The 12,977-nt window shown below is 41.8% G+C and overlaps 1 protein-coding gene across 4 annotated transcripts in view; it reads left to right on the top strand.

Moving 5' to 3' along the window:
• KANK1 (KN motif and ankyrin repeat domains 1) overlaps nucleotides 1-6,630 on the top strand; it is a 121,292-nt gene extending 114,662 nt beyond the window's left edge. For all 4 annotated transcript variants that reach the window (XM_018070416.2, XM_018070417.1, XM_008921650.2 and 1 more), the window contains 4 exons: nucleotides 2,013-2,155; nucleotides 2,661-2,861; nucleotides 5,051-5,149; nucleotides 5,806-6,630. In XM_018070416.2, the coding sequence (XP_017925905.1) occupies nucleotides 2,013-2,155; nucleotides 2,661-2,861; nucleotides 5,051-5,149; nucleotides 5,806-5,868 (506 nt within the window). In that variant the 3' untranslated portion in view covers nucleotides 5,869-6,630. The remainder of the gene's footprint in view (nucleotides 1-2,012; nucleotides 2,156-2,660; nucleotides 2,862-5,050; nucleotides 5,150-5,805) is intronic.
• Nucleotides 6,631-12,977: the final 6,347 nt, after the last annotated feature.

The following is a 12,977-nucleotide window of genomic DNA, read 5'->3' as shown; positions in this document are numbered from 1 at the left end:
CATCTGCTCCCCACATGCAACGTGCCAGATGGCAGCCAGCGGAAGGTATCACACTGGAAATGGTCCTAGGCAGGATGTGATCTGTTTAAGCTCCCTCTTTGCTCCCTGAGTGAAGTTGGTTTCTCTAAACTAGTTATAAAACCTGTCACAGTTGATTGTGAAAGGTTAACTAGGCCAATAACATGTCTGGAGTGTAAGCCAAGCAATATTCATAAATCCAGAAGGGTAGCACCAGATAAACAAGGATATTAATGATACAAATCCCAGATTTCAAAACCCAGCACATCTGTCACACATGCAGAGATTTCCTCAGCAGCAAAGTGAGCACTTTGAAATCTCTGGTCCTGTTTGAAGGCCCTCTTCCTGTTGGGAAGAATGAGTCATGGCAGGGGAATTCAGGGAATGTCAGGACCACAGTGAAATGCAGCAGGCTGGCTCTGCAGCACAGCGGTGGTGGGAGGGAACTGCCCCTCCCTTCCCTAGGTATCTCAGGGTAGCAGAAACATGCTCACCTCTTGCTGGAAGTCACGACCTCCTGTAGGTTCCAGCAGCTAGTGTATGCCTGTGGACACCAGGGGTTAACTGTAAAATACAACAACCGTGACTAGTGCCAGGTACTCCTCTGCGGGAGAACTACTTGTGCCAGCACTTGGAAAATGTTTTCAAACAGGCAGATTCCTTCAGGTTTCAGCAGTCTTCCTCTGGACTGTGTCTGAATGGTCACTGTGATCAGCTTTGCAGTGTGGTTATATCACAGGCAGACTGTTGGTCCAAGACTCCGTGTCTGTGTTTGGTGGGAAGAAAGAACGAGATCAGAGAATCCTCCATATCACCAAGCAGAGTCACCAAGAGGACAAGTAGGAGAACAGTTTTGTTCATTAGCCATATAGAAAAGGAGCTGGAATGTGACCTCAGAAAACACACTCTGCTGAAGTAGTCAGGGTAGGAACACATCACTTCTAAAAATTATTCATTACTCATGATATAATGCATGTAGCAAGTGTGTTGTGTGGCTTCATGGAAGTGATGTCTAAAAGTAGTAAGGTAACATCACTGATGTCTATGAAACATTAAAAATGTGCATTTTCTTACATCTGCACTTGTAATGCTTCTGAAATGTTCTTTTCACTGAAAAAGAAAATCCTTTGGCAATAAATCCATAGAATTTCTTGGAACATTTCTGCAACTGTGGTGCAATTTAACCCCTAATCTAGAGATACTGTTTATGTAAGTCTGAGTCCCTGCTTTTCAATAAGATAAGCACACTGAAAACCCTGCTCCCTGGTAAACCAATAAGGTCTGATGAATTTCTGCAGAATTTTAGGAACAGAGAGAGACTGGAGGTAAGATTTGAACAAAAAGGAGAACTCTTGTCAGTTGCTGTCATGGTCAGAGTGCTTGCCTGTATTTGTTCCCAGAGTAGTTTTGCTCACAGTCAGATACGCTGTAGAACTGGAAGCAGCCTTTAATTTAAAGGGGTTTTTTTGGCAACTCTAAGACATGTTGAAGTACACTTGCAGATTTTCAAAATAACACCAATTACAGGAAAATGTTTGTGCTGAGGAGAAATAACTTTTCAACTGACCCTGTTGCTGAACCGTTTTTGTTTTGCAGTGTGGATGCCCTCAGGAGAAGAGCTTAAGGACTCTCCTGATGGTATTTCTGGTGGCAGAACCATGACCCTGATGGCCATGTCAGATTTCAGACCACTTGCTTTTACAAAAGAATAAACAAACGTACAAAGAAAACCCTAAATGATAACATATAAAATGGCTTTGTGCTCTCCCTTGTGTTATACATATAGTAGAAAAGAATTCTTTTCTTTCTCAGGCTCAAGAGCTCCCCTGTTTATTTTTTATTTTTCCACTTTCCCTTGAATTGCTTCCATTATGAAAGCAGTTGCTGCTTTTTCTTTTTATAGGCTGCTCTACCAACAGTTTATTCAGTTGATTAGCACAATTACTGCTTTTTGGGTTCTTGCTTTCCAAAGAAATTATGTCATCCCTCTGCAGATGTCTGTAATGTAAATCATCAGAACAAGGCTGGTTATACTCCCATCATGCTTGCTGCGCTTGCAGCTGTGGAAGCGGAGAAGGACATGAGGATAGTGGAGGAACTGTTCAGCTGTGGAGACGTGAATGCTAAAGCCAGCCAGGTCAGTCAAATGGTTCACGAGGCACAGTTTGCATTCCTGTGACCTTTTATCTTTCCTTCCACGCTCCCATCCCTGCTCTGTCAGTTCAGCTTTTGCGCACATTGACTTTCACCATCTGTGGGTTCTGTGTGTTTGTTTTTGATTGCTGTGTACAAAACAAAGCCATGGAAGAACAGTTGAGCCTCAGGTCTGGACCTCTTCTAAAAATGAAGGTTGAATATTATATGAAAGAACTATTACTGAATTTTAGGAGGCATTTAGCTCCTTCCAAAGAACTGTAGATGTCTGGAAATAGTTTGGATATCTTTCACTAATTCAATAAATAGCTAAGTGAATGTGGGATATTTGATGCATAAAAGGTATTTAAATAATGGCAATCCAAGCCTTGAGAGTACTGTTTAAGATAACGATTTGTTTTCCCCAGAAGAAGCATAGTGCCAAAAAAATGTGTTCATGCTTTGTCAGTGATTGTCTTTATTTGGGTTTTCTTCTTCTCTTCATGCAGGCTGGTCAGACTGCACTGATGCTAGCTGTGAGTCATGGTCGGATAGACATGGTTAAAGCTTTGCTGGCCTGTGGTGCAGATGTCAATATCCAGGATGATGAGGGCTCTACAGCTCTGATGTGTGCTAGTGAGCATGGACATGTGGAGATTGTTAAACTTCTGCTGGCTCAGCCTGGGTGTAATGGCACCCTGGAGGACAATGTGAGTTGCCTTTCCAGACTGTACTACTGAAATCTGCTTAGGTGAATCTCTGACTCAGAGAGTGCTAAAGTACCAGCCACATGAATCTTAATGGTAGTAAGTGCTGTGATTATTTGGCTAGTATTTTTACTTTTCTAACAGACCTACCTGGTAGCCATTTCTGTGGTTAGCTGTAGGTATTTAGTGGCCAGAACAGAAAAAAGTATTTGTTAGCTCATAGTAAAATATCTTCCTTTCATACATTCCTTCTCCCTTCCACAGGAGTTTTCCCATTTTCAGTTAGGACCTTATCTAGTGACTTTGAGGCCTTTCTGTATTGCTTTTCTGTGCCTGTGGCAAATATCAGTTCTCTTGATATGACATTCACACTGTATCTACACAACGACTTTTAGAGTACAGGTTTGGTCTCAGTCACGGAGCTCTGTTGTCCTGACAATAAAGAGATACAGACTGTGACTTCCGTGCCAAGTGAGACACTTGTATATTTTTTGTTTGCAAGGATCATCGCAGCCTACACTGTCAGCAGAATATTTGATCTGTAGAATTCTCAGGCTTGAAAATGTTGACTTACTTGATCTCTTGCCAGTACTGTATTCCTGTTAACAACATTTCTTGGGTACTTTTCCATTCTTCCTATTGCATTACCCACTGCAATGGTTTGGGATTTTGGAGGGCAGTGGGTGTGTGGTTGTTGACTCTGTTGCAGAGAGGCAGAGACATCATTTCTCTTCATTCACTGACCTGCTGCAGGAGGCAGCTCAGCTGTCTGATAGTACTAGCAGTGTGTAACGGCTGGCCTGAGGAGAAAATGTAAGAAGACTTCAGTGTAACAAACACTTCTGGGGCAATCTAGATAACTGCAGCCAGGATGCTGTTAGCACTCTTAGTTATGAAGTCAATAATTTAAAAATCTTTATGGGGACACGACACTTAAGTATTCCTGTAGCCAGTTTCACACTCTTTCCCAAGCACAGTTTGACTGCTGCTTATTCATTTTATAATGGGCTTGTCTGTGCTGTGAGATTTTGAGAGTTTTAGCGTTCTCCTAGCTATTCTGAATGTCACAGCGAGGCTTTTCCAGTCTGCGTGATCAGTAGCGAGCTGAGCATTATCCTACTAATGTGTTCCATTCTGACTGTGATTCAGCATCTCTCTTTAAGCACATGTGTTGCCTGTGGAGTGTTGTGCATTTGTAGTGCATTATATTGCATTGTAGTGGACAGCTATTCTAGCTCCCTGTCTGCTTTATGTATAATTGCCTCCTGTAGTCTCATAAGGAGATTTTCCATGTGGATGCTGTCTGTCGTGTCCTGTGCTGGAGAAAGGGTTTACAGTTTAAAAACTTGAGCCAACCTCTCCAATACCAATACCAATACCAGAGCTATGGCCATGGCTGGAATATGTGGTCCATCCCTGTGAGAGCACATTTCAAATACGGGCATTACTGTAGAAACTTCTGTGTGCAAGAGCCAAAAGGCAGGCAGGGAACCAACCAGCAAGCCAGGGGATGCCTGACATCTACTTCTTCCTGGACCAAACACGGTCTAAAGGAAAAACTGCAGATCAATAAATTATCCTTTCAGCAAACCCAGTTTTTGCTTCTAGCACCCTCAACAACTGTGGTTTCTGAAAGCAGTAATATCTTCTGAGAAACTGAGGTGACAGTGTTTAACCATGAAATTATATTTAGACTTCCATTAAGGAACATTTGGAATTATGAGTGCAAATTCTCCTAGTGTTAATGGGACCTCTAACACAACAATTATCATTGTAATAGAGCAATTATCATTATATTTGATTAGCATTTATCCCTCCCTTATCTTCTCTTCCACTTGTTACTGACATTGTAGTTTCTCTCAGACAGCCCAATCTTCTGAAATCACTGGTCTTACACAGCACTACATGTAACGTTATTATGATAATGGTGTGCTTATTCTTCCTCAGCAGTAATCAAGAGTACTCATTGAGAGAAATTATTAGGCCTCTGACAATTGGACTACCTCATAAAACAGCAGTGCAAGGCTTATAATAAAAGAAATGAAACAAGACTCTAAATTAACCTAACTGTCTGTATGAGCACCAGGGCCTCCACTTCATAACTTCCCTTCTCTGTGGGCTGATGGGACTTTTAAGAGATCTGTTAATGCATACAAGCACTAATTCTCCTGTTTCTTCCTTTTTTCTCTCAGGATGGCAGCACAGCACTTTCAATAGCCCTGGAAGCTGGACATAAGGACATAGCAGTTCTCCTTTACGCGCACCTCAACTTTTCCAAAACCCAGTCACCGGTTAGTATACAACCTCCTGTAGTTTATGTTTTAACTTGCTGCTCCTGAACATAATAGTAAAATGTAAACAAGAAATTAACCCCCTGGTAGCTATACAGCAGTATAACACATGAAATTTCAAGTTTAATCACAGGATCATTTTTGTGCTGGTAAGTGGACTGTACTTTTTAAAATGCAGATTGACTGCACAAGGCTGAAGCCTGGCTGAGGGATACTTCCTCCTCCTCTTCTCCCTCCTCCTCCCGTTTATTTAGAGATACAGATAACTCACTAGCAAGGTTCACTGACACTGCCTTGTGGATAGGATGCTGTTGTATTACTGTAATGCTAATTATTGACCTGGTCACCCAAAGATAGCTGTTTCTGGCATTAGAGCTGTCCTAGGTGTTCTGGCAACTACCTACCCCTTCTCTAGCCCTGACTCGCTCTTCTCATAAACTGCTGCTAAGCATTTCACTGTCTAAAAAACATGCACTAGTGCCTGTAGGCTGTATGATAGCTGGCACTGTTCTTCCTAAAATTAAAAAAAAAAAAATCAAAAAAAGATTTATCTGTACAATTAAAGGCAAGGGATTGAACAGAGTAATTTTGAGTGTTGTGTTCACTAGCAGCTGGCTGGAATAATTTGTCTTTGATGAATTGTTCTTCTTTTCTAGGGCACTCCTAGGCTTAGCAGAAGGACATCTCCTGGTCCCACCCACAGAGCCACGTTTGAGTAGTAGTGCATGAATATCTGTAAAAAATCTCTATGCCATCTGTAAGCTGCTAAATGTTACTGTTTTACTGAGACAGATACTGAATGTAATTGTCTTGTGCCTGAACTCACCAGCAAAGTGAAAGCAGAGATCTAGTGCTAAAGAGAGAAAACTGTAAACTTGAAGTAAGCCTATAGTTAAGTAGTGCTCAGCAGAGAACCCTTCTGTTCTTTTGCTCACATAGTCATCATTCTGTACACTGGCATAAATCCTGTTTTTCTTTGCTGTAGATTATCCTCTCCTGTGTTATGTGCGCCTTAAGACTTCTAAAGCTATCCATGCAGGGGTGTCCCAGTGGCTTCTTTTTAGTCATTCTAAAATATATTTACTGTGCCTAGACTTTATCACAGTAAACTTTTCATAGATTTCATTCCAACATGATTTTCATGTTTTTAATTATTTGAAATTCAGAAGTTGCAGTTGCTTATATAGTCAGCTCCGTGGATCTTGAGCTGGTGGGTGAGTGGGTAGGTATTGGGGATAGAGCCTTTTGTCAGGTCTGAAGTTCACTAAATAAGTTGTTGCTAATTGGGGATAATGTATAACTTTTTATATAAAAGATACTAGTGTCTATAAAATTAATTCGCACAGTATTTTCAACATTTTATATTCCTTAATAATTAAAATCTAGATGAAGAATTACATGTCCTGTTACCATATTTTTATTAACTGTGTCAGTCTATAAGCTCCATACACATTTATTGGAGAATAAAATTAGAGGTACCAGTTGTATATTCCCCTTGAGTGGAATTGAGCGTAGTTCTCAGTGCGTATTTATGGAATGCTATTACCTTGTCACATTCACTTTAGTCATGAGTATTGAAATGTTTGAAGTGCCTTAGAGTCTTGCCATATTTTCAGAATAAAATTTCATTATGCTGGTTTACTCCTCTCCTGTTTTACTTGTGATTTGTGCTCATCCAGAAATGCTGCACACTTCAACTTCAGCAGGAAAACAAGCTAGATTGGTAAATTAAGGCAGGGAGGACAGCTCAACCCTTGGGGGCTGCTGATGTGAGCAGCATTGGTGCCCACCCGAGTTTTTTCCTGCTGACTGGAAGAAAGCTTTGCCCAAGGTGATCTGCCTTTGCTGGTATTGCACAGGTTGCAAAGGCTGGGCCCTTTGCTGTTTGGGTGAGAAGTGGCCTCTCTCTCAGCCATGCAAAGCATCATGGGGAGGCACCAAAGGACCATGTTCAAGCAGTTTACTGGAACTGAAAAACAGTTACCAACTGCAATAAAAGCCTTTGAGCTTTATCTTGCAAACAATCCTGGCAGCATAGTGAAAGGGGTGCTTTCTAAATGGTATTGGAGCAAGTTCTAAGCTTCATACCCTTGTCAGTTCAGACCTACCTGACGCGACAGAGAAACACACCTCAGTGCCTTCCTTCAGGGGATCTAAACAGTTCTGTTACTCTGTGTCCTTTCTCCTTCTCACCTTAAATTCTTATCAACAGCTTTTCCCTTTGAAACAAGGACCCACTGAAGCCATTCTCACTTGGCCTACATTGACTAAGTGACTTGGACTGCCAAGAAGTTTCTGTGAACTTTCTCAGATCTGGTTTGGTCCAGTGCTGCAGGTACTGTGTGATAACATAGTATCACAGTAACCTAAGGCAGGTGAAATATCTCTGTTGAGGGAAGACATACCTTAAAACAGTGGTCCTAAACAAGCCACTCCACCCTTTGAAGTCAGTCAGTTTTTACTATTTGATATGTTTTGAAGCTGGCTCCCTGCCAAGTCTCCAAACCTTACCACAAGAAGTTCACACACACCCCCCCCCAAAACCTCAGGGAGAAGAGGGAAAAAACAACCAAGAAAACTGAAACGAAAGAGACAGCTAAAGCAATATATATAAATATATTTACACTTATATTACAGTTATATACAATTGAAATATATACAATTTCACAAGGGAAAGGGAAGGGGGAAGGGAAAAGGAACAAAACCAAAATAAAAAATATATATATCCCAATCAGCAGCCCGAGACCTAGCAACTAAAAGAAATTAGCAAAAGACTATCTTACTACTCTCCTTGGGACAACAGAGAGTCACGCTGGAACGATCGCCGGCAACCTCCATCTCCCAGGGTCGACAAGGCCCTACCAGGCCTCGCTCCCCAACACGACAGACTCAACAGCAGGGAACCTGCACCTCCAAGCCGCCAGAAGGAAAGAGAGCGAAGGCCTTTCCTCCTTTCTTCTTATAGCCTGGCTTACGTAAAAATCGTAGGGAATACCGGGTAAATCTGGGCACTTCCTTGGTTACAAACTGGTCACCAAGGAAGGCCTAGACCAAACTACCACACTGTTGCACCCCTCTGGCCAATGTTTCTTCTCACTCTTCACTTAGCATGTAATGTGTGGATGCTCTCTCACCTGCATCCTACACACTAGTTATAGAGGTATGTCACCCAACGAGCCAAATTACTGTGAAAATAAGGTCTTCCCTCTGACACCAGACTGAGAGCAAACAGCAGTAGTAGCTGCAAAAAAAATAATTAAACAGAAAAATGTCCCTCACTTTGCCATGCATACACTCTCAGAGACAGTGGCTGCAGGCTGTCCTGTGTAGCAGGGAGCTGAGCTGTGCTGCACACATGCAACCACCCAGTGACCTGAGACTGGGTCACACGCAGTAAAGAACACCAGCACAAGCTTCCCAATGAATTCCTCATTCACTTAGGACCTGCGTGGATTTCTTGTTCAACAGAATTACTGCAAGTTGGATCTCCCTTTGGCATGGCAAAACTGGCTTTTGGGTCATTTTCAGATCTGTCGATCTGCCATCTCTTGCCCCAGTTCAAACAGTTGTCTGGAAAGCAAAGTCAAAATAACGTGTTCTTGTCTTCATGATTTTAAAATACACACAGTGCTAGAGATAAACAAATCAATCTGATGAAGTAGAGAAAATGGATGACTGCTTTAAACATTTTCCAGAACTTAATCTAATTTTACAGAAAATCCAGTTCACTTATTTATACATGCTTGCCTGTATCTCGTGGATTAAATTCTTGTCTAGTGGAGAGACAAGGCATATTGCCAGGACAGATTTTGGAACAGGAAGAGGTTTGTAATTTCAGTTTTACCAAGAATGTAATTTTTATTTACCACCGAGTTGACCAAAATCAGTCTAATTGTGCTTTCTTCAGGGAGTTAGTGATCATACATGTAACTCTTGCTTACATCTCCTGGCAGTAGTTTTAGGTAGTCCTTTGAGGAGCACGTAGTTGAACTTGGTGCTCCCTTCCAATATGAGATATGCTGAGATTCTGTGATTCTATGATAGCAGTTTTAAAGAATGTAGAGTATGTTCCAAAGTCTGACTTTGATGAAGTGTATGCTGAGCTGTCTGATAATGTCCTCTTCAGTAGTCCCACTGTATTGCTGTATAAAATAGGTTAATTAGTAACATGTCCAATAGATCTTTGCCCCAAAAATATTTTTTTAAACTATGATCTCCGTTGCTGCCTAGTACCTTGCTAATGTGCTTCATATGCAGACACTATTTGTATGTACTGTAGCCTAACCTCCTATTCGTACATAATGGAGCTAAAAAGAATTTGAAATGCCCATGAATATAGCTTTGCAGGGTAGAGGGCCATGACTATTATTTTCCAGGTTGGAACAGAACTCTCTCCCCTGACAAATCAATGAGAGTCCTGGGCATGATGGAAGTCCTGGATGTGCAGCTATCATACACAGGTTTAAAACAACTGGTCTGGTTGTTTAGGTGACTAATGACACAGGGAGAGTCACCAAATGTGCTCTTTTTTTTTTTTTTAACTTGGAAAATCATAAGAAGAGGAATATGAAAATGAACATTCATTCCTTTTTGTTCCTTCCCCTCACCTCCTCCCCCTTTAGAGAACTGGTGTATCAGAAATCAACACATAGGAGCTAACATTTTCTAAGTGATTGCATTTTCTAATGTCATTGATTGACAGAAATCTGGGGAGGAATCTGACCGTTCTAACACCATACAAGTGTCAGATTATGCAATTTGGGAGTGCCTAGAGTTAGCTTAGGTGCCATTTTCCCGGTAAACAAGAGAAACTGACTGCCTAGAGTTTAAAAAATGTTAGATGAAGCTGTGGACTCTGCACTTCTGTGTAGTGTTCAGTTTCACTCCAAAAACCTCGTTGTCTTGGGCTAAAATGCCTTGTAAAGCAAAGTGCTCCCAGTTTTAGCTGTATCATGAAGTAAGCCATTGTGGTATGCCATGTCAGGAAGATTGCCAAAAGGAATGAAATTTTGATTGTGTTAGTGGATATAGGTGAAAAGTACAAAATTAACTTGACTGTTTTACTCAAGTCAGGAAATGTAATTTCTGGCCTAAAATTCTATTAGGATAGACTTAATGAAAAAAAAAAAAGAAAAGAAAAGAAAAAATAATCCCTTAGAATTCTGTTCTCTTGAAGCACCCTCCTGTCTCCAAGACATTGGCACCTGAAGCAGTTCATACTGTGGAAGTTGGGCTCTTCCCCAGGAAATAGTTAAGAGGTTCCCAAAAGTGTTTGTATTCACTGATACCCTCTGCAAGTCAAGTTTAATTCCACCTGCTAATGATGAACAGCATTTATCACAAGTGCACGGATTAAGGGGTTTACGTGCATACCAGCTCTGAACTGAGCTCCCTCTACACGTTCATCAGCATTTGTTTTTTCAGGTCAGGTCAGATAATGATTGACTCTCACTATATCCAAGCATGATGTTGTCATCACCTTTGAATTCTAACTGTCAGTGAATATACTTGGCACTTTTTCAAGACTGTAAAATATGTTGCTGTCTTTTTCCAGTTACACTGTCATACACTAAGTGAATCTGCCACTTACAATCACCCTAAGAGATAAAAGGTGAGAGTTACTGATATTGAGTTTTAAATCATGGAAATTAGCCAACACAATATTCATCTAAACGCAACAACTAAAAAAAGCATTTTTGCAAGATGTACTTTCAGAGGTGTTATCTTCTTGGTACTGCTGGAAGAACTCAAGTTATTCTAGAAATACCTTCTATGTCTGTTTCTCCTGATGGTTCCTACTTTTGGCTGAGAAGTCTGGCTGTTAAAAGTCCAGTTCAGCCATGGGGTGAATTAATGCAAAGCCTTGGCATCAATCCCTGACACACAGGACTGGCTCTGTTTGCTGGGAAGGAAGTGGCCCAAAGGTAACAGGCATCCTCCTGCCTTTGAAAGGCAGCAGTAAAGTTGGCTGAAACAGCATTCACAGTCCCACTGCAGCTGCGAGCAGTTCTCTTCAGTGACTGTGTCTCTCCTTGTAGGTCTGTAAACTTGTCTTATGCTGTATACGTATGTGGTGGTTTGACCCAGGCTGGATGCTAGGTGCCCACCAAAATGACTCAGTCACTCCCCTCCTCAGATGGACAGGGATGAGAGAATATAAGGAAAGTCTTGTGGGTTGAGACAAGGACAGGGGGAGATCACTTAGCAATTACAATGGGCAAAACAGACTCGACTTGGGGAAATACTGCCAATCAAATCAGAGTAGGATAATGAGAAAATAAAACCCAAATCTTAAGACATCTTCTCCCCCAACCCCTCCCTTCTTCCCAGGCCCAACTTTACTACTGAATTCTCTGCCTGCTCCCTACCAGTGGCACAGGAAGACTGGAATGGGGGTTGTGGTTAGTCCATTACACTTTGCTCTTGCAGTTCCTTCCTCCTCTTCCCTTGCTCTAGCACGGGGATCCCTCCCACAGGAGACAGTCCTCCACGAATTCTTGAACAGGAGTCCTTTCAATAGGCTGCAGTTTTTCACAAACTGTTCCAGCATGGCTCCCCCACAGGGTTACAAATTCTGCCAACAAACCTGTTCCTCTCTCCATGCATGCACAGGTCCTGCCAGGAGACTGCTCCAGAGTCTTCCAACAGAGTCACAGCTTCTTTTGGGCATCCACCTGCTCTGCCATGGGGTTCTCCACAGGCTGCGGGTGGATATCTGCTTCTCCATGGACCTCCATGGGCTGCAGGGGGACAGCCTGCTTTACCATGGTCTGCACCAGGGGCTCCAGTGCCTGGAGCACCTTCTCCTCCTTCACTGACTTTGGTGCCTGCATAGCAGTTTCTCTTAAATACTCTCAAACCTCTATTCCAGCTGCTGTTGCGCAGCAGCTTTTCCCTCTTCTTATACGTATTATCCCAGAGGTGCTACCACCATTGCTGATGGGCTCAGCTTTGGCCAGTGGAAGGTCTGTTTTGGAGCCGGCTGGCACAGGCTCTCTTATGTGGTGAAAGCTTTTGGCATCTTCTCACAGAAGACACCTCTGTAGTGCTCCACTACCAAAACCTGTACAACAACCCAGTGCAACAAACCTTTTGCAATATATCAGATGCTTCTTTACTATAGGAGATTAATGAATTCTCAAAATCTCTGTTGTAAATGTTCTATTTCCTTAACAATTTTCAGCTTTTCCTGTTAAAAGAAAAAGCATGTTTCCACACATCAACACCCCCACCCTATGTATGAACCCTGAAGAGATCTCAGGAAAGAGAAAGTCATCAGGAAAAACAGGAGCCTTTAGGTAGCTGATACCTGCTGTGAGCACTTCATCTGGGGCCTTAAAGCAAGTTAGGGTGTGGCAGACAAGCTTGATTAACCTTTTTTCTCTCTTATTTTATCCACCTTGTTCCTTTGCCCTGTGCTACTGTATGAGTGATAGCCATTCCCCTTGAGAACCATAACTGTATATTTTCTGTTTGGTTAGCCAACACAGTCAACACCAGCAAAAATAAATTGCCTTTTAAAAATATTTCTTACAATACAAAACTGCCCTTCAAGGACCTTTATGTAGAGACCTGCAATTAAGGCATCATTATACTCTTAAGCAGAGCATGATTAAATACATTCAGCCATGAATAATAGACCTCAATGTCCATGTGCACCAAACACCACTACACTAATTTGCAAGATTATTACTTAGATAACACAAGGGGTAACATTTTTTTAAAGCAGTGCATGTGCTTTGGAATCCGTAAGTATTGATCTGAATGTAAGTAGCAAAGAAGTATTTCTAGGAGATATACTGGTAATTTTTTTTCAGCCTTTCACTTA

Source organism: Manacus vitellinus, unplaced genomic scaffold, assembly GCF_001715985.3.
Source record: "Manacus vitellinus isolate BGI_N305 unplaced genomic scaffold, ASM171598v3 scaffold_18_pilon, whole genome shotgun sequence".
NCBI classification, from domain to species: domain Eukaryota; kingdom Metazoa; phylum Chordata; class Aves; order Passeriformes; family Pipridae; genus Manacus; species Manacus vitellinus.
This window is presented reverse-complemented; position numbering and strand designations above follow the sequence as displayed.